The sequence below is a fragment of the Gouania willdenowi genome, chromosome 9 (genome assembly GCF_900634775.1).
Source record: "Gouania willdenowi chromosome 9, fGouWil2.1, whole genome shotgun sequence".
NCBI lineage: Eukaryota > Metazoa > Chordata > Actinopteri > Blenniiformes > Gobiesocidae > Gouania > Gouania willdenowi.
Window position 1 is genome coordinate 26,028,633 of NC_041052.1, and position 23,477 is coordinate 26,052,109.

Consider the following 23,477-nt stretch of genomic DNA (forward strand, 5'->3'; position numbering starts at 1 on the left):
GGAAAAGCAAATTAACTTAAGACAACTTCAAAATATTTACAGAAGTTTGACAAGGATGAAGACACAAGGGGACATGAAGGTTCTAGAAAAATACAATAATTATTTTATAGCCTGATTAAAAACAAAAATGAATGGTGCACAAAAATAAAAATTACAATATTAAAAGAGAGAAGTGTGGGTTCCTATTATTAAAATTTTGTATAGTCAGCATCAGGGTTGGGGGGTCAGTTATATTTGTAATTGCATAATTGGTAATTAATTACAATTGTGGCGTAATTATAATAGTAATTTTAAAAATATGTTGCTGTCATAATTGTAATTAGATTGTAATTGACTTTGTAATTGTAAATGCCCTGAAAATTCTATAACAATTGTCAATTATAATTTAACACAAAACTGGGAAACCATGTTACAGTTCTATGTACAGTTCTACACATATGTAGTTAACAATTATTAAAATATGTTTTATATCAATTTTACCATTTTAAAAACATTGAAATGGAGGGGTATACTGACACAAAAAAGGCTCAGACACCCACACCAAAAATATTAATACCTATATTTTCATTGATTAGGAAGCCTTACAAGGTAACCAATATATATTTGTTTTTAGTGTATTTTACAGCTGATTTAGGAGCCATTACCATAAGAGATGCTAACAGAAAGCTAACACAAGAGGAAGGTTAACTTTTATTAAGTTATATATACATTTTTTCTCATAATTTATAATTATATATATATATATATATATATATATATAATTATAAAATAATTATAAAAAATTGCATCAGCCACCACCATAACAAATTGGATGAGAGGTTTCCCAACTGTCCCTGAAGGCGTCATCAGTCAACAGCTGTTAGTTTGTTTGCGCATGCGCACTCTGAGACGCAAATAGATAGAAAGGTGAGGTATACATGAGTATCTGAGGCCGGCGTAATCTTATAAACAGGGTTTAAGGACACTAATGTTACTTTTCGGTGTCTTAATGCTGTAGGAGAACAACCAGAATTTACTTAGAGAGTTATTAGTCGCAGAGGAACGGTGATAGTGAACACATTGTTGATTAGACACGTTGTTTAAACTTTTTATGTTGACGGAAATGTCTCCCACCTTTGTGAACGCGATCAGGGCTCATTGCGGTGTTTTCTCCTAAAGAAATGAGATTGACCTGCTTCACAGCGGTGTCGAGGGATCGCACGTCTGCTCTTTATGGAAAAGTGTTCTTCCTGAACCTGCTGGGTCCCTGAATCGTCCTGTGTTGTCAAACATCCATGGAGTCCGTTGGGAAGTTTGAGTTCAACAGGAAAGACCTGATTGGTCACGGCGCCTTTGCTGTTGTGTTTAAAGGCAGACATAAAGAGGTAACTTTGACATACAGTCTGATGAATGAATGAATGGATGTATGTATGACTGCCTGATATATTCATATTATTACATTTCTTTTTAAGAAACGTGACTGGGAAGTTGCTGTGAAGTGCATCAACAAGAAGAACTTAGCCAAGTCTCATTCTTTGCTCAGTAAAGAAATCAAAATATTAAAGGTATCTTTTCTTTATTTTTAATGCATTCAACATTTAAGTGAATTTAATCAACTAGATCCTATAGGGCTGGGCAATATACCATGATTCAAGATATATTGGGTTTTTCAGTTTGGTGATATAGCAAATGACAATATTGCCAATATTGAGATATAGTTATTTATTTACTTGTTTTTATTTATACAATCCCATGGTTAAAATCACATACAAGTATGTAATATAATTTGCAGTCAAACAGTGTCCTTAATAATTTTTCCATGTTCAGATATACTGAGATGCTTATTTTGTAGACCATGACTATTCATACACAGCGCCCCTCATTGGCCAGTTTAGGTGACGTCACAGGTGCACCATGTCACTTAAAGTTTTGTCAGTTTTATTTTAGCTCTTTTTTTCTTCTTTTTCTTTTTTTTTAGCTACTCCGCTAACCCTTTTATTTTAGTCCTAACCCTGTCCCTTCGTATATGTATTTTTAAAGGTGGAATTGGCCGTGTTAAATATGTTAAAATGAAAAATTATATATGACAAAAGTGGGACTGGAACTCACTTTAGTGGAAGGAAGGAGCCTTGAGTGCGGCACATTGAAAAAACACAGGCACATTACGCTGTAATGTAGAAAAAGTGCGGAAAATCCCGAAGTCCCGAAGGCTATAGATAGACACTTCTTATTTTGTATTAAGATACTAATTTTAGGAAAAGTTGAACACATTGTAGAGCTGTTTGTAAATAGTTGTGTCTGTGTGGCATTTTTCATCAGCAAATTTAACCCCAGATTGTCTTTCTATAAAGACTTTATTTAGTTAAAAATATTGAGATTAATATCGTATATTGCCATTTTCAGAAAAAATATCAAGATATGAGTTTTGGTCCATATCGTCCAGCCCTAATATCCCATTTACCTCTTCAGAACAGACAATAAAGTTGATCTTATCTTTTCCAGGAGCTCAAACATGAGAATATCGTTAGACTACTGGATTACCAGGTAGAAATGCTTTCCTTGGTTTTGCTGATGATGCAAATATATATATTGCTTGTTGTTTGTGGGGCTGTTGGAGTTTTTTGTTTTGAGTACAGTGACTTCCTATTCCTCAAATGAAAAAGTAAAAATAAATGTGATTATCTGCTATAGGGATATATCGAGGTGCTAAGCCATGATCCAGTCAGATCGATGGAAACACAAACCATCGATGTACATTATTAGTAAAATATAGCTTTTTTTTTGTTAAATATAATAATTTCCTTTTAAATATCTGAAATATTTCAGCAATAAACTAGTCAAAACATCAAAATTGCTTGGTATTTTTTTCTAGCTTTAGGTGAAATGTAACTGATTGTGTTAAATGGTTGTATATTATTGTCTTAAATCGATCAAAGGTCCCTGAATCATATCGTCATAAAACTGGTGATTTACTCCGGTCCTATCTGCTTTTCAATTGTACTTTATGTATGGCTTAAGTATGTGCTTTGTTGAAGTTATGCAATAAAATTGAGGCAGTACGACTACATTTTTAAGAACTAAAAATTAAAATGTGTTGATGATGTTTAAGGCAAACTGGAGAAAATCAGTGTAAGAACATGCAAACTCCATACAAGACCTTGTTAACTGTAAGGCTAAAGTGCTGACCTCGGCAACACTGTGTAACGTTGGATTTTGGTGGATTGGTGACACCTGCCAGACAGTCAGACATGATGAGCCCATGTCTCCCTCTCTCTAACAGATGGCAGGGCACAGCCTCTTAAACAATGGCTTATGTCAGAACACAGATCCTGGGTATCGTCTCACAGGTGCATCAACCTGTTATCCCAGCACACTGACTTTTTGTTGCACCTTAAGCTAATATGTCAAGCTTTCAGAGTTTTCTGTGTAAAAAAAAAAAAAACAACTAAATGTCCATTTACCTCGTATAACAGTACTGTAACATGACTCAAGAGACCATGAGCCACAGGAGTGGGAAGGAGAAAAAAAACTACCCATGTTTCTCCTCTTTATACAGAACTTAGCACATAATGTATCAGTGTAAGATGGATGTACAGTATATCCACTTTTGACTAGTTTTACATTTATCAAGCACCCATTGTGTGTTCATCACTTGGGTAAATTTTGCAATATTAGAAAAATGAAATTTCTGACTTGTGAATCATCCTGAATGATTCCAAGGCCCAGGAGCTACTCAGAGGCCTTAAATGGATACAGTTTCAGATCCCGATGTCTGTACTTGTTGAGACGTACTTAGTTTTAGAAAGCTGTTTGTAAGGGGCAGTGCTAAATGTGACAGCAAACTTCAAATTATTCTTAGTTTTGAACTTCTGATGAGGATTGAATGCCATCTTTGTCATCTCACTGTTTTTCAATTTAGTGTAATTTTGATTAAATTCGTTTAACAATGTCTCATTATCTCATTATCATGACCAACTAAATTTCCACGCCCTTAAATTTGGCTAATGACCAAACTAATTATTGTATTCTTGTCCTTTTTGAACAAATGTAATTCGTTTTAGTCATACCCAGTAGTTTAAATATCATGTTTTTGCTTGCTTGTAATATTAGTATAGATTTAGTCACCTGAAAACAATAAACTCAAAAAAAGACTATGACAGGAAATATTACTTTTGCAAAAATGAATACTGGTTAGTGGCTAAAAAGCAATGAACACTGCTGGTTTAGTGCGAATGTCTTTTTAATTTTATACCAGGTAGAATAAATAATAATGTTAAGAAAACGTGCTTTTCTTGCTATCTTGTTGATGTTTTGCATTTTTCGTACTTGCAGGAAATAGGAGGATGTGTGTACCTTGTAATAGAGGTGAGTTCTGTCTGTTGTTGTCCTACATTCTGCACTTTGCTGCATTGCCTCTGTTCATACGTGTCATTCTTCTGTTTGCAGTACTGCAATGGTGGTGATCTGGCAGAGTACCTACACTGTAAGTTTGCACAAAAAGTTACAAGAGTTTCAGTGTCACATTATGTTCCTGGTAAACATGTTTGAAACGGCTTGCTATTGTGCTAGTAGTGTGCTGTAGTAGTTAAGTATGTGTGTGTTTTAAAGGAATAATAGGATTTTGGCAGGTCAGTGCAACCAGAGATTTTAAGTTCTAATGGGTCAGTGGGTGAATTATCCAGATAGAATGATGAAAATCTTTATACTTGACTTGTATTCAAGACAAATGACATGAAAACAAACACACATACAGATTAGAATACTTTAGTTCTTATGAGGTTGTTTTTTGGCTCTTTTTTACTACTTACACAATGTTTAAATCATAATGATAGACTTGGCTCGATGGAAAATTCCTCCCCCCCTCATGTTTCAAAACCATGTTTCCAAATAAGATGACGCAGTCATGGGCATAGAGTTAAGTTTTCCCAGGCTACATTTAACTCTGTGGTATCGATGTGTGTATTTCAAGTGTGTCTATAGAGTGTTGGTGTGATTCTGCAGTTACTTTTAAAAGAGTTACCCATTCTGTGTGTCAGGCATGCAGCTATTTCCAGGCCAACACTCGGTCACATTTGGCAGGGTTCATGGAGAACCCACATGACCTCACCCATCTGTCACTCCCTTATCTCCTGTCCTGGAAAAACACAGCAGCTAGAAGTACTGGGTGCATAAGGAGAGGGGGGAGGGTGGGGGGGGGTGGAGGGGGCAGAAGACTACAGAGTAGAGCTAACACGTCAAACCGCTTTGACATAAATTTTTTCACATGAAGCCTCATAAACAAAATTCTCCACGAATCATGACAGCAGTGGTGCTAATGCAATCAGGGTTGTGGGTTACTTCTTGGATCAAGTTGGGGTCTCATGAGAGTGTGAGAGCAAACAAAGTAAATAAAACCTTTTAGTAATTATGTTTGGGGATTTTTTTAATTTTTTTAAACAAATCATAACTGAACAATTCATTTTTTTCAGGTTTAAGTCTAGAATTAAAAATTTTCCCAGAGCTGTGACTAAAAGGTACTACCATTAAGTTTTTTTTCCCCCTGTATTTTGCTGTATCTTCGCATTTTAGTCTAATTTTTTTAAGTTAAACCCCCATATTTCTATATTTTTAAAAGTGCTCTATAAATGAAGTTTATTATTATATTATTATTATCAGCGAATGTGTTGGTAATTTAGAGCTGTAAGTCTTGTAGTAAACAAGAGTGTCCCAATCCAGTATTGATATTTTATTGAATATTGGTCCTATATCAGTAAAAAAAAAAAAAAAAGAATATCGAATTACATCAGCCCATTTTTAAAATCTCCAGTATAATATATTTTCTGGGGAGGCGGTGTGTGTGGTTTTTTTTTTTTTCATTTATTTTGGTGAGGTCAGGGTCGGGCGCACGGTGGCTTAGTGGTTAGCACGTCTGCCTCACAGCAAGAAGGTCCTGGGTTCAAGCCCTGGGGTGGACACTTGGGTCCTTTCTGTGTGGAGTTTGCATGTTCTCCCCGTGCTGCGTGGGTTTCCTCCGGGTACTCCGGCTTCCTCCCACAATCCAAAAACATGACTGTAAGGTTGATTGGAGTCTCTAAATTGCCCATAGGAGTGAATGAGAGAGTGAATGGTTGTCTGTGTCTCTGTTGCCCTGTGATGGACTGGCGCCCTGTCCAGGGTGTACCCCCGCCAAGCGCCCTATGAGAGCCGGAGATTGGCACCGGCAGACCCCCGCGACCCTGTCAAAACAGGAATAAGCGGGTAAGAAAATGGATGGATGGAGGTCAGGGTCTTCTAATTCATTTTTTCATTTATTTTGCTCAATTGTAAAATATTATTGTGTTTACAGGTAAAATGTATGTAACCCATTGGTTAATAATCAGATCAATACATGTATCGGCCATCAACCAAGGCAACAATATGGGTATCGTATTGGAAGTTAAAAAGTTGGTCACCCCTAAGTTTTAGAATCAAATCTATGGTTAGTTTTACAAAATCAACATTCAATGTGCGAAGTTGTCTTTCATGGTTGATGCAGTTTTCATAACAGTAAACAATAAAATTCTTCTTTTGTGATGGTTATCTAGATTAGTGTTTCTCAAATGATGGTGCGCGATGGCACTACAGAGAGGGAGAGGAAAATTAACAAATGAAAGTATTAAAATATGCAGTTTTATAATGTTTATTTTTAATTTAAAAAGATTATAATCATACTAAATATTACCAACGTCTCACAAAACACAAAATGAGAGAAAAACAAACAACAAAAATACACAAAATAACACCAAAAACACACACGCATTAAGATAAAATACTTACCATTACCAGCAACACACAAAACGACAACAGACACACTACATGAAAGAAAAATTCACAAAATACACAAAATAACAGAGAAATATACAAAATGACAAAAACAAGAAAAACACCAAACGACACCAAAAACACACTGAGAGAATTTTGAAATAATACCACACACAAAAACACACAATGAGATAAAAATATACTGAATAATAAAAAAAATAAAAGACAAACAACAACAAAATACACAAAATGACAGATATCTCACAAAGTCATAATAGAAATGATCTTGATTAGAACATGAACTGATAAAACAAGGGTCAGTCTCTTGGAGGGAGATGACTGGAAATAATAAAAACTATAGAAACTAAATCAATTCAGGAGGCACTAAATACTTTATTTATTCCACTTATTTACAAAATGAAATTCTTTAAAATGCGAGTTATCACTCATTCATTCCATCATTATGCTCGAGAGATGTTTTTTTTTTTTTTTTTTACAGAATTTTGAGTCGAATAAAGGGGTTACTTGCATTCAAAAGTAAGAAAAAGGAGGTACTTGAGCCAAAAAGTTTGAGAGCTACTGATCTAGATTTGAATCATTTTGGCTACATTAACTACAGTGGCTTTAGTTTTCATCCATGTGCTTTCATAGAGAGATTTTCATGTATGAATTTGTGATTTTCCTACTTCTGGCCATTAGCAAAGGGCACTCTCAGCGAAGACACCATCCGCGTATTCCTGCAGCAAATTTCACAAGCAATGAAGGTTCTGCAGAGCAAAGGCATCCTCCACAGGGACCTCAAACCCCAGAACATTTTACTCTGCCACCAAGGAGGGGGCCGGTCCAGCACTTCCAGAACCAGCATCAAGCTAGGTAAGGACCAGTGACCTCATGTCTGCTTTATTCCAGTGGGAAGCATTTGACCTGTCGTGATGTGCTTTTAAAAGCCAACTGTCCTCGAAATTCAAATAAACATAACTGTTTGTTTCTCACCTCATTGCTTACCATCTGCAGCTGACTTTGGGTTTGCACGTCACCTCCAGACAAACACGATGGCAGCCACACTGTGCGGCTCTCCCATGTACATGGTAACCATCTTGTTTTTTGTGTGCCAATGAGGTTTATTGTCACTGTGTACCAGATTGTAAGCTGTTTGTCTGAACACAGGCTCCTGAGGTCATCATGTCCCAGAACTATGATGCCAAGGCAGATCTCTGGAGCATCGGTACTATTGTGTACCAGTGTTTGACTGGAAAAGCCCCATTTCATGTAGGTGGCACCCAATGTGGCTTCACATTCATGGCAACCCAAATATGAATCGTTTTCAGATTTTGCGTGAGGGGATTTTGCAGCTTGTAAACAACTACTTGCTGAAGTTTCTTGCATAATCACAATGACTCATGACATTGTTTTGAAGTGGCAAATTCTTAGGACAGGACGATAAGTCACCGCCAAAAGTGAATCGGATGCTTCTCTTCATAACACCCTAATCCACCACACAACCATACAGAGTCACCTGCCTGCTATGTGTTTTCTGCATATCCAGTGTAGTACAATCCTGAAGTACTTTGATAGCTTGTTAGAAACTAGCCTTGTTTGGCTCTGAGCCAGTTTTCTGATCCCGGCGTAAATACTGTTTCACAACCCCCAGTGCTGTTGCTTTCTAACCATGAGAGGCCAGCTGAGATGAAGCTGTCAAACCATTATTTGTTTGTGGCCTCTGTTCTTTTTTTACTTGGTGTTTGGTCCCTTTTTTCAGCTTTGAATGCCTTTATATTAAACATATTTATTTACCGCAATAAGAAGCGGCATCTAGTATCTTTTGATCCTAACATAGAACACTTATATTTATGTGTTGAGTTTGAAACCTCTTCCAACATAAATCACAAGTTTGATTGGTATGTTTTTGCACTAAAAATGTGTCAGTGGTGGGGTCAGTGTGTGAAAAGCTTTAGTTACTGATGATGTTTGTTTGGGTGCTTTTGTGGCCAAGCTCCATTTCTGAGGAAGAACATTAGCTAAGTACCACCTTGTGATTCTCACATTATTCTATGAGCATGTCATCTGCAGTCAAAAATGATATGCATGACAATATTACAATAAATAACAGATCTCAATTAGTATTATGTTTTACAACATAATGCATAAGTCATCCTGAGAACATCTAAAAGAACTTGTAATTTGCATAACTTCTGGGAAGTGGATTTATTTTAATATTTATGTATTTGACATTAAATGCAAGTACTTCAAATATGGTTGACATGATATATAGGAATCAAATGTTCATTAAAAATGCTTATGTGGCTGTTTTTGATCTTTAAATGTTTATTTACTGGTGAACTGCTTCATAAGTTGTAAAAATTGCATTGATTCTCAACATTTGAAAACCCCAGTTTAAGGAAAATATACATACAACACAAAATATACTGTGTGCCGCATGTTAAAAACAATACAGTTACACAGATCCATTCAAATAGATGTTAATTATTAATGGACAATTTATTGAGTTGCTCAATGTTATGTTTGTGTTTACAGGCCAGCACACCACAGGAGCTCCGCCTTTTCTATGAAAGCAACAGGTCCCTTTTACCCAGGTTAGTGTAACACACAATAATACACACAATGCATGAAGGCAAATGATTGAAGGCTTGTGTAAATGGGAGGTACTTAGAAATCTGTCATCTCTGCACTTGGTTGATGGTTATCTCCCTTGGCCCTGCACATGTTTGTTTATTTTGATGATTTTTTTAAATATTTGTTTAGATGCTTTACAAAACACCTGAGCACACAGGCACTTGTAACTTCATAGTGTATATTTAGCACTGAGTAAATGAGTGTGACACCACCGCCAAATATAGCTTTAATGTGGAAGAAACTGATCCAGACACCTGCCAGGTCCATCAACCACTTACACAACTCAGAGTGAAGCCACAAGGATATAATGCTATGCTCCAAGTTCTGTCAACAATGTTTGTTTCCACATGAGGTTTTAACTTTGACTTGTTATCTGTAAATACACAGCTATTTAAAGCCTGTCTGAATACTGAACCTCTGGTGTTCAAAGTAACTTTCTGGAACGCATTCAAAGGATTTATGAACTGTTTGCCCACTGTGTTAATGTTGTACTTTTCCAGCCTGTGTATGGCTTGCAGATATGCTTATCATTTGCTATGATAACCACTGATAGGATATGCCTCAGGTTTGTTTTTTTTTATTCTATATTTAACCTGCTTTGGGGTGGTGGCTGATAGCCTGTAAAGCTATCACTTGTAATTTGACCCAAATAGCTCAGCAATTAAACACACACAAGGAAAGTTAGTCTGACTCAGTGTGGATGTCTTTTTTGGTATGTTTTGTACCATTAATATAAAGCTATTACACACTTTACAACTGCCTGGGTTACAATGAAAATAATTTCCAGATTGCCTAACCAAAATACAAAGCACAAAATCTAAATGGATCAACAATAATAAAATATGTTCAAAAAATTTTTTTAAATGGTTTGTATATTTCTAAATTGAATTCTTACATGTTATTTCCCCAGCATCCCAAAAGAGACCTCTGGTAATTTAAGACACCTGCTGCTGGGACTGCTGCGGAAAAACCACAAAGAACGCATGAGTTTTGGTAGGATTTGAATCTCTCATTTTTCTAGTCCTCACACTTATTCTTAAATATTTCAAAGCATTTTCTAATATTGAAATCTTTATTTATTCTAATTTTTTATTTTTTTATTTATTTAATGTTTACAGAATAAAATAACAAAACAGGCTTCCAACCCCCCATGCCACCACTACCACTCCCCCATACATTCATACCATAATCACAAACACAATCATTCATAGTGTTGTGACAGGAAAGCGAAATATTCATAGAAAAGGAGCACAAAGCAAACTAAAATTAATAACATAACAGAATGAAAAATAAAATGAAATCAATAAACAAAATACAACACAATTAGCAAAACATTTGTAACACAACAAATGGAACACCTTTAGGAAAGTGCACCTAATAACTAAGGGCTTTATCCTCCCATGCGCGTAAGACCAAAAAGCCGTGCAGCAGTGCTGTTATTGTCTGTGTGCTATTCTCCCCCTGTACTTAAGTCAGTCGCTGCGTGCTTTCATCCCAGTTACGCACTGTGGGCTGAGCGTCCCTGAAATGTGGGCGTTCCCATTCAAATCTGGCTTTACACGCATTCTCCGGTGTGCGTAAGTCCTTTTCCTCTTACGCGCCTCTAACCCTGGAGTAAGTGCAGCGCCACGATAAAGTGAAACATTATATTGCACTAGAAATATGGACTTAGTTACATTTGAAGCCACACGGACTCATGCGTCGCGTCGCAGCAGCTGTGATCACTTATTAATTAAAACTCTGACACGTTGGTCACGGTGATTCAACTATTTTCATACTATGTCCAACATAAAGTCACAGTTTGATCCACTACAGAGTGAAACAAGCTGTCATATGCGGATGAGGATGGACCAGAAACTGTTCCCACACATATATTAATGAGGCTCAGCTTAAGTTGCTTTAACAATTTATATTTAAAACTGTGTATTATGGAAGCCTATAGTTCTGTTTCACTGCAAACATCCTTCTGTATTAAAGCAGGACGCTCTGCGGCCAGGTTATTTCCTCATATCTCCAGCGCATCTAACTCGGTCACGCTTTGCAGCGATCATGATGTTGATGATGATGATGATCAAAGAGAGAGATTTTAACTGTGACTCGGACAGAATGTGGCCAATCCTCACAGAGCAATAATCTGATCTCATCAACCTGTTACATTGTTTATCAATGAAGGCGTTTCAAATTAAAAGTAAACTTTATAATTTTCAAGAATTTCAATGACATTTACAAGCGTTGGGAAAACTCCATGTTCCGTGATTTATCGACAGCCCAAAAAAAATGACATCACAATTATCCTTTCCTTCAGCCCGCCTTCATTCACACATACGTGCTTTTTGGCTCCTTATGTGCGGTGGGCGTGTCAGCAGCCTGGACCAGACAATACACGTTGTAGAGAAGTGCGTAACTGCAGGCACACAAAAAAGCACTTAAGTCCAGACGGGAGAATAGACCCTTATATCTCTAACTCAAGTAAGCAGACATTCCTTTTATTTTCATGCTCAGTTATTCTGTTGCTATTTCTTGCTTTAATTGTTTCTAGCATATACTGATGATAAACTCTATTCTTAAAGTGTTTTGTACATAAATTTGATATAGTTTTAGCTTTAAAAATACACATTTTACACAGCAGAATAATCATATTCAAAAAGTGTGTTCATTTACCTTCAAAAACACATAAAATATTTTGTAGTGTGATTCACAAAACAATATCCATGGACCTTAACCATGACTGTACACTGACCCAAAACACATCCACATGTGGACAAAAATCAAACAGATCTTTATTTTTGCAGAGGAGTTTTTTCATCATCCTTTCCTAGAGTCGGCTTCGTCCACAAAGAAAAGTACGTCAAATGTGTCTTTGTGTCACTCAAACTCAGTTTCAGTAAAATATAGTAGTTACGGCCCTAACACAAGCAGATGTGGATTGGTTTGTTTTTGTTCACAGGCTCTCCAGTTGCTTTGGTGTCCTATCCTAGCTCAGGCAGCTCTTCCAGTAGCTCTTCCACATCACAGCTGGCCTCACCTCAAGTACATATAGCGCTCCCCGATTGGCAAAACTATACAGAAACTGATGGTCTTTGTTGGTCACCTGTAATGAAGCTTAAATTTGAACCTCTTTCAGCATTCCAATGGGGAGATGCAGAAAACGCCACCCAAGGTGCTGTGCACACCCACGCAGGGATCCCTGAGCCCTGAGCCGAAAACAACAACAGAGAGTAGAAATGTTCCGTCTTTCACTGAGGATTATGTGATGGTGCCAGCCCAGTATTCCAGTAAGACCACAGAGCATCTCTTGAAAATATGATTTGTTTTTAAAGGCTTTTAAAGCCTGTACCAAAAAAAGTTTCTCTATTTTGCAGGCGACTACACATGTGAGGTGGAGGATGCGTCACCCACTGAGACCTGCCTGATTTACAGTGGGTAAGTAATAGTATTTCTAGATTAGTGGGAACTCAAAAGTTTAACCATGTTACTGAATGTTTGCAATATGAATTAACATTCTATAGTAAAGGAGCTAACAAAAATGTTTATTTAGGAGCTCTCTGGTGGTTGAGCAAAGTCCTGGAAACACAGAAATGAAATCCCCACCTTCTCCTCTGCCACCACTGTCCTCCAGGCCTGTCGGGTAGGAGAGAGAAAAAAGCGGATGTTATAATGATGTTAGATAAAGATATTTTTAAATAAATCAAATGTTTAATAATATTAATTTTATTAGACTACAGTTTTTCTTGATTCTTATTATTGTACAATCATCCAAGTCCCTCAGACCAGCTCATTCTTGTCTCTTTCTTTGGTCTTTATTAACACTACTCAACAGAGCCGATGAGTCGGTTGGCTTTAACTGCAGTTGTTCGGTGCCCATTCCTGTTCCAACTCAGGTCCAAAACTACCAGCGTATGAAGCAGAACCTTCAGCCTGTCGGCATGCATGGCTCCACCAGGCACGTAAAGCTCCTCTTTCTCTGCACTGGCAACACAATTGTCTTTATTTTCTTAACTTTGTGTTTAAATGTTGCTAAATGTCCTTCAGAGTCACCTTTTGCTGCGGTGTGAGCAGCATTGAACCCAGCCCACATTATGGAGCAACAGGGTCAGATGTAGCCTTTAACTGTCATCAGGTGACTGCAGGAAGAGCTCGTCCACAGCTGTTCTCCCCACAAGGTACTGTAACTAAACCTTTAACCCTCAATAATGCATGTGAACATACACAAGACACACATGCAGATGCAGAACAAACAGTAATGGACCACTGATCCACAAAGTCAGCTATCAGCAGCTTTTCAATATTCATAAGATGTGTGTTATTGTAAACTGTAATGCTTCAAAGTCTGGGATGTTGACATTTTATAAGTTATATCAGCTAATAATTAAGTAGACTTCATTAGAAAATACAAATATTAAAATATTTTCAAACTTTAATACGATCAGAAACAGATCAATTTTTCAAAAAGCTCCATAAATCTTTGCAAAGTTTAATTTTTGATGTATTATTTTACTGAAAAACTTATTAGAATTTTTTGGGGGGAAAATTTTTTGAAATATATTTAAAATTGAAATTAAGGGTGTCCCGATTCCCATTTCACTTTCGACGATGCTGATATTGCATCATTGGGTAATTGGCCGATATCGATCCAATATGATATCAGCACTAATCATGCATAATTTCAATACTTACTGTATTTTGTTTTGTGGAATGTTAGAAAGTGATATTACGAGAACAATAGTCAGCAACAGTAGTTATGAGAAAAACTGACCCAATTATTGTTAACAAATGGCTTACGTACCTTAAAAATAAGAATATTGTACAATTGAATAAAAGTAATTAAAAAAATTACAAGACCCCCAAGAATAACAATGTATATTATATCACAGATTTTAGATGCAGGCCGATATAATCCGATACTCTTGTTTCTTTTTTTCTTGTTTTCTCATATCGGATCAATATCAGATTGGGTCAACCTAAGTTTAAATGTAAAGTGTTGTTTTTCATATCAGTCTGATGTTTGTGCTTCTATATATTTTTTTTTTTTTAGCCGGACTGACCCCAAAGACCTCAGAGCCTACTTTGCCACATGGCACAAAAACTTGTCGGCTCACCGGCTCTCCTGACACGAAGGTCACAGCCTGCAACACTTTTTACATCTATATATATATATATATATATATATACATTATCTACAGCAGTCTGCACTGACATATTACCCTGTCATTAACTTCATCATTTTTATTCTTTATTTCCAACTGCAGGTAAAGCCAAACAGAACCAGAACAGCTCCAAACCTGCAATCCCTTCTCGACCCGTCTCTTGCGGCAAAGACCAAACTCAGCCTGAAATCAGCCAATAAAAAGGGCGGCCCTTTTAAAAGGTGCTGACATTTGAGCTAATAGAACATTGTATGGAAATATAAACCCATTAAAAGAAATGTCAATTAAAATGTGGGGATGTTATTATCCCTATTGTTAAAATGCTGCTATAATTTCCAAATGTTTATATTTATATTTTGATAGTGCTTCGAAATGACTATTGTTGTAATTTCCACTATATAAATAAAGTTGAATTGAATATGATGAAATGACAATAACATTGCTATTAAAAACTTAGATGTCTGAAAATACTAAATGTTTTCTGTGTATTAACTGTGCAGGACACTCAGCACAGGTAAGCTGTCTGACATGTTACTGAAGGCAGCGTTTGGAACTCAGCTTTTTGCTGAAGGGAGTGATGATGGTCCAAACAGTGAGAAGAGCATGGATATAACAGGTAGGAGGATCCAGACCAATGCCATGATTTATTATAGCAGTATGACTTTTGTCTTTCCTAAACTAAAATGGGGAATTAATGGATTTCATTATAAACAAACAATATACAATTTAGATACAAGGTTGTATTGTTTTTGGTTTTGTTTTTTACAGCACATGTGTCACTTATTTGTTTCGGCATCATAACAGTAACAAAACAAATGTTACTATGAATACAGGATAAGTGGAGTGCATTTATGAACATATTTTACGTGTTCTGATTTTTCTCTCCCTTTCTTTGCTCTCACAGCGCCACCTACTGGGTACCTGAGAGTAATGCAGTGTGCAGACAGCCCACCTCCTGCTATCTTCACTATGGGTTCTCCATCCGCTGGAAGCACTCCTCCGGATACTTTGCTTTTCAGGGGACTCTCCAGTAAGTCTAGACTTGAGTTTGGACTTAATTTAGGAGGCGTCAAATTATTAAAGGGAGAGTATCATGTTTTTTTCAGGCGCATAGTACTATTCTATAGCATACTCAAATAACTATCCTGCCCAAAATTGTTTGGAAAATGCAGCAAATATAAAAAAATAACTTAAAGAAATTTCCCTCTTTAGCATCACTGTTCATGACGCTTCGATTTCGCCTCTGTCTCTTTAAGAAACTCCTTCCCACGCCCATGAACACTCCCCCTTCAAACAGGAATATTGTATTATTAGCATTCATCAGTTTAATAACCATTCCAATGTCGCGATCTTACACTGTATCATTCAACATAATGCTTGAGCTCCCTCACTTCATCGCTCCAGTGAGTGTTGTGATGATCATGGTACAGTGTGTGCGCAGCCGAGGGGAGAGAGAAGGAGCACTTCAGCACAGCGCCACTTTTACGGTTTTACTGAGAATTTCACAGAGAATGTAGGCTTATTCAATAAGTTAACCGCTTTATTTTTGCCCCGGTAGAAAGTGTCAACCACAGCGCTCCACTGCCTCGGCTTTACAAACAGTGACAAAGAGGGGAATGAGTTTTTTTTTTTTTTTTTTTTTTAAATAAAAAGAATAATTTTTATTAATGCTTACATAAATGAGTACAAACATAAGCCAGGGGTTTCTTAGAAAAGTATTTAAAATAAGTAAAACAAAAGTTAAATCTGCAGAGGTGGGTGCTGTGGGCTGAACTAAGGAAGAGAACATAGGGGAGGGAGGGGCCTCGTCCCATCAAGCAAAACAGCAGGAAAATGGCTGCTGGCAGGAGATTTAAAGATTACTCAAAAATACACGAATCAATCTGAGAAACACTGTTTTTCAGGAGGGAATGACATACTAACATGGTATAAAGTTGGAAAAGTGATTTTTACATGATACCCCCTCTTTAAGTAATTTAATTGTCTGTTACCATGTGTGTGTTTCTCTAAAGGCTCTCCAAACTACAATAACTCAGCCTGGCCACTTAACAGCCGTCGCCTCTCAATAGGCAGTCGTAGAAACAGTGAGACGGACCCCATGGAGACCCCTCCTCTCCCCAGTCTAATTTTTTACCCACCAGAGCTCCCTGAAGACACACTAATGGAGGTACAGTAAATACAGATTATGCTTTGATGTAAATCCTTCAGGTATATATATACTAGTTTTAATGTGTATTTATCGTATTATCTTTACAGCAACCTCACACAGACGCTCTGAGCGAATTACGTTTTACTTTGGCCTTCGTCCACTGCGTCATGGAATTGGCTTCTTCTAAAGACCCGGGGCTGGATGTCGTCAGCATTCCTGATCTTTCGTTTCTGGAGCAGAGCGTAGTGACTGATCAGATCAGCCTTCTGAGTCGAGAATGGAGGTGAGGGTCCCATTTATCAGCACATGAAGCACTGTACTGTATATGTGGATTATTCATGAATTCTTGTTGTGTTTTGTTTTTATTTTGCAGCTATGCAGAGCAGTTAGTGCTGTACATGAAGTCTGAGGAGTTTCTCTCCGCAGCACTGCACACAGCAAAAGAAAATATCAAACAGGGCCAACTCCTTCCCTCGGCTACAGTAAAACAAGGTTAGGTCAGCGATTTCAGATTCTAAATAACAGACTCCATGTTACTCCATCTGAAGCTGTGTAGATCAATGGCTTAGACCTTTTTTTGTTGTTTAATGTTTATGATGAGGAAAAATTCACCCCAGATGGTCATGAATGCTGGAAAATATTAGAACTTTGGAGACAAAGTTTGATTTATTCGGTTGTTTCTTTAGTCATGGGTAGTCATTCATCCATGGCGGGGTGTTCCTTCTAAACCAGTTTATTGAAACAATCAGTGCAACTTTGACTCCTCAAGCTTTAGTGCTTATTGTCTGGATCTATTTTAGTCAATAGTAAATGTGAGTAAAAGAAAAATGAAACAAACTCATTTAAAAAACAACATTTCATTAACACATGCTGACTTGCATCAATATAGTGTGTATGAACTTGTAATTATGAAGTTATTGTATATTGTATTCTTAATTTTGCAGTGATCAGGAAGCTGAATGAATTGTACAAGAACTGCGTGGCATATTGCCGCTCCCTCAGCGATCGGCTACAGACCTTTTTATTTGACAAACAGAGACTTATGGATCATTTCAATGGACTCACAGCAGAAAAACTCATCTATAGTCACACCATTCAAATGGTGAGCTCAGCGTCCTGCAAATGTTGCTTGTGGATTCTACAAATTCCATCTGTGGCTCTGCATTTTGAATACGAAGCTTTGTCTCATCTTTTATCTGTGCGTGTTCATGTTGCATTCAGGTGCAGTCAGCCGCTTTAGATGAAATGTTCCACTATGGCTCAGCGTCAGTCCAACGTTACCATAAAGCCCTTTTGCTGATGGAGGGTTTATCCAGGAACCTGACTGAGGAAAATGACATTGACAACATTGATAGATGTGAGTCCTCCACAAAGCATTGAACATAAGTGAAAGAACTCTATCAACTTTAAAGTGGACATAAATAAGTAACTCATCCAATGATTATTTTTTTCTAGGTAAGCAGTGTATTGAGCGGCGCCTCTCAGCTCTACAGACCTAGAATCACATCTGCATTCACAACACGCCATTTTATTGTCCCCTGGATGCAGATGGAATCTCCTAGAGACGCATCTTTACTTCTTAAATGGCAATGGACTACTGGGGAATTTACTTTTTTCCTACTTCTTGTCTGTAATTTCAACTGAAATTTAGAAAGAAACTAGAGGTCTTGATTTGAATGGTATTATCATTGTCTGAATACTGTAATCAGGGGATATTCCCAGTTTATTTGTATTTTTCTTACAGATTGATTCTGTTAAAAGTTTTTTTGCACATGGATTTTGTAGATAATCCAAAAAACAACCTGATTTTAATTATGTAATACTTGAAGAAACTATTTTTTGGCTGCCTATGGTTAGTTTTTATTTATGATCTTTGTATTATGCATTGAGGAAGTGTTTTCCGGTCAACAGGAGCTTAAATAAGGTGACCAAATCTTGGTGGTAATTTGTAACAATACTTGTAAAACTGTACCTATAATGTTGTAGATTTTTAATCACAGCAGGATTGTGTATGAACATTTAGTGAGTGTGTTTTGACCCAATGCAGAGTAAATGCATTATGACTTGTAGGTATAACTGACAGCATTACATACTGTAGATACACTGTTAAGTGCAATAATTGCGTTTTGACATTTGAATGAATTAACTTTTAGTTTTGCCACGTATTCAGTGGTTACTGAGGTGGATGTGTTCCCAGTATACATACGGTACTATAGGGGCCATCTGTGTTTTGTTTTGGAGAGTTTTTACATAGATATCTGTAAAAGAATGAATGTTTGCCTTTATGGCTGGTAGAATATTTCATTTTAATAGTAATCACAGTTATGACTGTTTTCAAGAAGTGGTTGAGGCTTGTTGTTTTTTGTTCAAGAGTGTTTTTATATTCTTCTTTTGAATTTTCAAGTATGAGTTGTTACAGTGTGAGATCAGAATAAATAATATTTATTAATAGAAGTTTGAATCACATCGTGTCTGCGTCTTTGTATGAAAGGATTTCAATATCCAGCTTGGCTGCTGAAGGTTTGACCTCATATTAGATCTGAAGTTTGAAAAGTTACAGAGTGAATCGAGTTTAGTCAGTTTTGAGCCTTATACATGACAACTGTTCATATCCATCATAAGGAACCAGTTTGTCTTAAGAATATTAGGCAAAAATAATGCTTTTTGTACACTGCTTATGTGTTTATACTTTATGTATAACTAAAAAGATCTTTAATTTATTAAGAATGGCATGAAAGAGTGAGCTACTTTAAATAAATTACTATTTATGATGACTGGCATTTCTCAAAACATGTAAATCAAGGAGGTGTCTTGCTTAGTTTTAAATTATTTTACCAGAAGTTGAATCACCACACTCGCGACCAAATCTGCCAAGGTGCCAGAACCTAAAGCGTATTTGTGCGAAAAAGAAATCTGCACTTTTTGCACAGTGCATCTATTTTTTCAGAAAAACAAACCAAATATTAACATTGATTTGTAACTGTTAATGTAATCAGAGATTGGCAGACAGTATTGTGCCTTACAAATGGGGGGCAGTGTTCAGCACTAAGGAGACCAGCAGTGAACAGGCATGACTTTCCCCACCATTAGTCCCTATGCAAGACCCTTAAACCCCAAACTTCAAGATAAGATCATTCATGATTAGGGCCCGAGCACCAGAAGTGGTGCAAAGGCCCTATTGTTCCCGTAAGGATTTTATTATTATTAGGGGGCCAAGCCCGCGGGGCCAGGGAACATACGTGGTTCCTAGGACCAGCGGTGCTAGGAACCCTATTGTAATCGCAAGGGTTTTTATTAGGGGGCCAAGCCCGCGGGGCCAGGGAACCGCGTATGCTTACATACATAGGACCGGCGGTGCTAGGAGCCCTATTGTAATCTCAAAGATTTTTATTATTATTATTATATATATTATTATGTTTCCTCTGGTAAAAGTGGTGCTGCAGGCTAAACCGTGCAAGGTAGGGCGATGCCCCTTGGTGGTTGGGTCCAGACCACCCCGTGTACCTTGGACGCAAAAATTCACATATGTCCGCCAGCAGGTGGCGCTATAACAAAGGTCAACGCGTTTTGGCCAATATCTCCCACACCGTTTGTTGCAAATTTAAAACCTTCATATCCACAGATTCCTTGAATAGCATTGAATCACCTAGGCTAGGCCACGCCCATTTCCGCCTAAACTTTTCTCGGAGCAAATTTGCAAAAACTCGAAAACCTACTTTTTCGAACTCCTCCTTGGGGTTTTGTCCAATCAGCGTGAAACTTGGCACGTAGAGTCTTCAGTTGGACGTAATCTCCAGTTAACCCTATGAGTTTGTTCGGGTAAATTATGCGCAAATTATTAATGAGTAAAGTTTTCTAGCTAGCTATAAAAATGCAAACTGGCGCATATCTCGGTCAAAATAAATGCTATCAACACCAAATCTGAGATCCTTAGTTGGCATGTGACTGTGAGAGTATGTGCCAATTTTGAATGATGTAGACCACTAGGGGGCGCTACAAATAACGAATATTTATATCTCTTCAATGGCAAGACCAATTGTTACCAAATTTGGAGGGTATGATCTTGGGTCCCTCCTGAGGCGATATCGCAAAGTTATTCGCGATTGGTCAAAGTGGGCGTGGTTTATTACATCATAACACATAAATAAACAAACATTTATTTCTGCTGAATTATTATGTTGAAGACAGTGAAATTTACAGGGTAGATATAGAAAACCACACAGACCAACCATACCAAAAATTGCGCCACTAGGTGGTGCTATAATTGCAAAAACATTTTGGCCTTTAACTTTCACGATTTAATTCACATCTTTAAAAACTTCATATCCACATGTCCCTTACATAAAGTTGCATCTTCTGACATAGGCCACGCCCACTCCCACAGCACGTTGCTCTTTGTAAGTCACGACATATCAAAAAGATTCACATATGTCCGCCAAAATGGGTGCAAACGCATTTTGGCCTGAAGCTTTCACACTTTAAATCACATCTTCCAAAACTTCATATCCACCTGTTCACAGCGAATGGCACGTTGGCCTGTGTTTTGACGCTCGCCACGAGCCCGTCATCATTCGTGATGTACTTCCACGGGCTCCACGGAACCTGGGGGCAGAGTCGCGCGGGAAGGCTTGGCCCCCTTTCATAACTGCTTCAGTTCTAGTTATTATTATTATTACAGTTACCGACACTTTAATGAATTTTTTAGGCCCTTCCCAGGCGTGCAATTTCATGAAAGTTGGCAGGACAGTATAGTTTGGTTTAAAAATTTAAGTTGTAGTTTGTTGATACAATTTTGGGTCTTGTTAGCGCCACCTAGAATTTGTCACTTTTCAGCGGTTTGATCTAGCTGGATGGCATTTGGTAGGCATATATATGTATGTAAGTTGTTTAATGTGTATTAAGTTTACTATTTAAAATGAAATTCAGACTTTTTATTTGTTAATTATTTAATTTTGTTAGCATTTTGTCTCAACTGTCTTTTAGTGATAATCTGACTGTCCCAGTTTTTATATCTGATTTGTTTCATTGCATACGTATAGCTTGTGTTGCCGTCAGATTTAGATTCAGTTCAAATCAGATGTTATGAAACTCCTTGTTCCAGAAAATAGGCCTCAAAAAAGTTGACTGACAAATGATATTTTTATTAAAAGGATTATTGAATATAAGGACATTTAGTGAAGGTTATATATAATTGTAGTATTTCAGAAATAAACAATAGAAGATAAATATTTCATAATAACAAGTGCCTCCTGAATAGATTTATTTCTAAGTTTAGTTTTTTTTTTTATCGGTCATCTCAAGCCTGGTGTGGGACCAAGGCTGCGTCCGAATAGTCCCTCCTATCTCCTTTCCTATCCACTGTTCCTTCTACCCCGAAAGTGTTTAAGTAGTGGCCACGATAAACAGCGTCTGAGTTCACTTTAAGCTCAGGAAAAGACTCAATGTTTCGCTTTTTACCTCCTTTAGCCTAGGAAACACTGATGCATCCTTTACCAAAGGAGACGAGATAATGCTAACGCACAATTCCTTGCGGCGACAACATTTAAAGGGAAATGCACACAAGAGCGCTCACTCTGACAAGTAACGGAAATCATATAAATTACTAAATCCTTTAAATTAATAATCTAAAACCCATAACTTATTATATGTAAGACATATCAGATCATAACTGACATAAAACAGACACTCTGTGGTTCAAGAATAAGAAATCTGAGACATTTTTAGCCACATTATGTTTTATTCAACATAATTCATATTTCCGAGTGGATGAGTGTGAGCAACCATTCTAATGTGACTTTCTTTTAGTTTCACTTTTGTTCCTCGTAGTCTGGTAGCCTCGTTTCCTTTGATTTACATTCAAACCGTGTGATTTTTTAGATTTTTTAGATTATATCAGCGGAAAGTGTTATAAATTACCTTTTAGTCCATTTTCGGAAATTTTTTCACCACGGCAGAACTCACTAACCTTCGCAGCCGTCAGATTGTTACGTCACCTAGTGGAAGTGCGTCTGATTTTTGGCCGCTTCCTAACTCCTCTCCTAACACCTTTCCTTAATCCCGTGACGTCATCCACGGGGTTAAGTAACAGTGTATAAGAAAGGAGATAGGAAGGACTATTCGGACGCAGCCCATGGCTAACTAAAAATTTACATTATAAACCGCCATATTTTTGTAATGATTTCATTTGTTAGTTTCCACTCTTTCTCTCTCATGTACCCCCTGTAGTCCACCAATTTGAGAAACAACGTTTCCCTTTGAGTCCCAATTTATTGTCATCCCATGTTGCAGAATTATACGACGTGCATTTTGAACAAAAATAAAATTGTACAAGCAGTGTTTTCACATTATATTCTTATGGTTCCTGTATTATATCTTCTACACGTGAAATTATCAAGTACTCAAATATCACTCCTGACCTACCTAAACTGACAATTGGTGAAAATGTATCAAAAGTCTTTTAAATCAGATCTCAAATTCATTGATTTTGTATAAAAATAACACTTTTCAAAGACTTTCATTACCAAATTACTAACTCATTATTTAAATCCTCCCATTCCTCCTAAATTGAAAGAAATCCATTTTAAGATATTGAATGCAATCTACCCATCTAGTGCTCTGCTGAGGTAAAGATATGGTTTAAACAAATAACTGTATATTTTGTTGTGAAGAAGAAACCACTGAACATCACTTCTTCCACTGTACATTCTCCCAAGCTCTATGGTCTGATATTCATAACTGGCTCTCCATTCAAGTTCCTCAATTAAATTATTTTTCAGAAAAATGCATTA

The 23,477-nt window shown here is 37.1% G+C and overlaps 1 protein-coding gene across 2 annotated transcripts; it reads left to right on the forward strand.

The window, feature by feature from the left end:
- The first annotated feature begins 867 nt into the window (after nt 1-867).
- On the forward strand, nt 868-19,153 carry ulk1a (unc-51 like autophagy activating kinase 1a). Of its 2 annotated transcripts, XM_028457189.1 has the most exons (27): nt 868-1,364; nt 1,452-1,544; nt 2,482-2,523; nt 4,312-4,344; nt 4,426-4,462; nt 7,459-7,632; nt 7,774-7,847; nt 7,927-8,028; nt 9,295-9,353; nt 10,304-10,386; nt 12,186-12,236; nt 12,341-12,423; nt 12,518-12,668; nt 12,756-12,816; nt 12,932-13,021; nt 13,214-13,336; nt 13,426-13,556; nt 14,429-14,511; nt 14,643-14,761; nt 15,041-15,156; nt 15,445-15,570; nt 16,553-16,707; nt 16,797-16,972; nt 17,063-17,181; nt 17,634-17,791; nt 17,911-18,046; nt 18,145-19,153. In XM_028457189.1, exons 1-27 carry the CDS (start codon nt 1,275-1,277, stop codon nt 18,186-18,188), a joined length of 2,709 nt encoding a protein of 902 aa, XP_028312990.1. In that variant the 5' UTR covers nt 868-1,274; the 3' UTR covers nt 18,189-19,153. The 2 variants fall into 2 exon arrangements, with proteins under 2 accessions (XP_028312990.1, XP_028312991.1); XM_028457190.1 differs by lacking the exons at nt 868-1,364; nt 1,452-1,544; nt 2,482-2,523; nt 4,312-4,344; nt 4,426-4,462 and adding an exon at nt 6,156-6,216.
- The last annotated feature ends 4,324 nt before the right edge of the window (nt 19,154-23,477 follow it).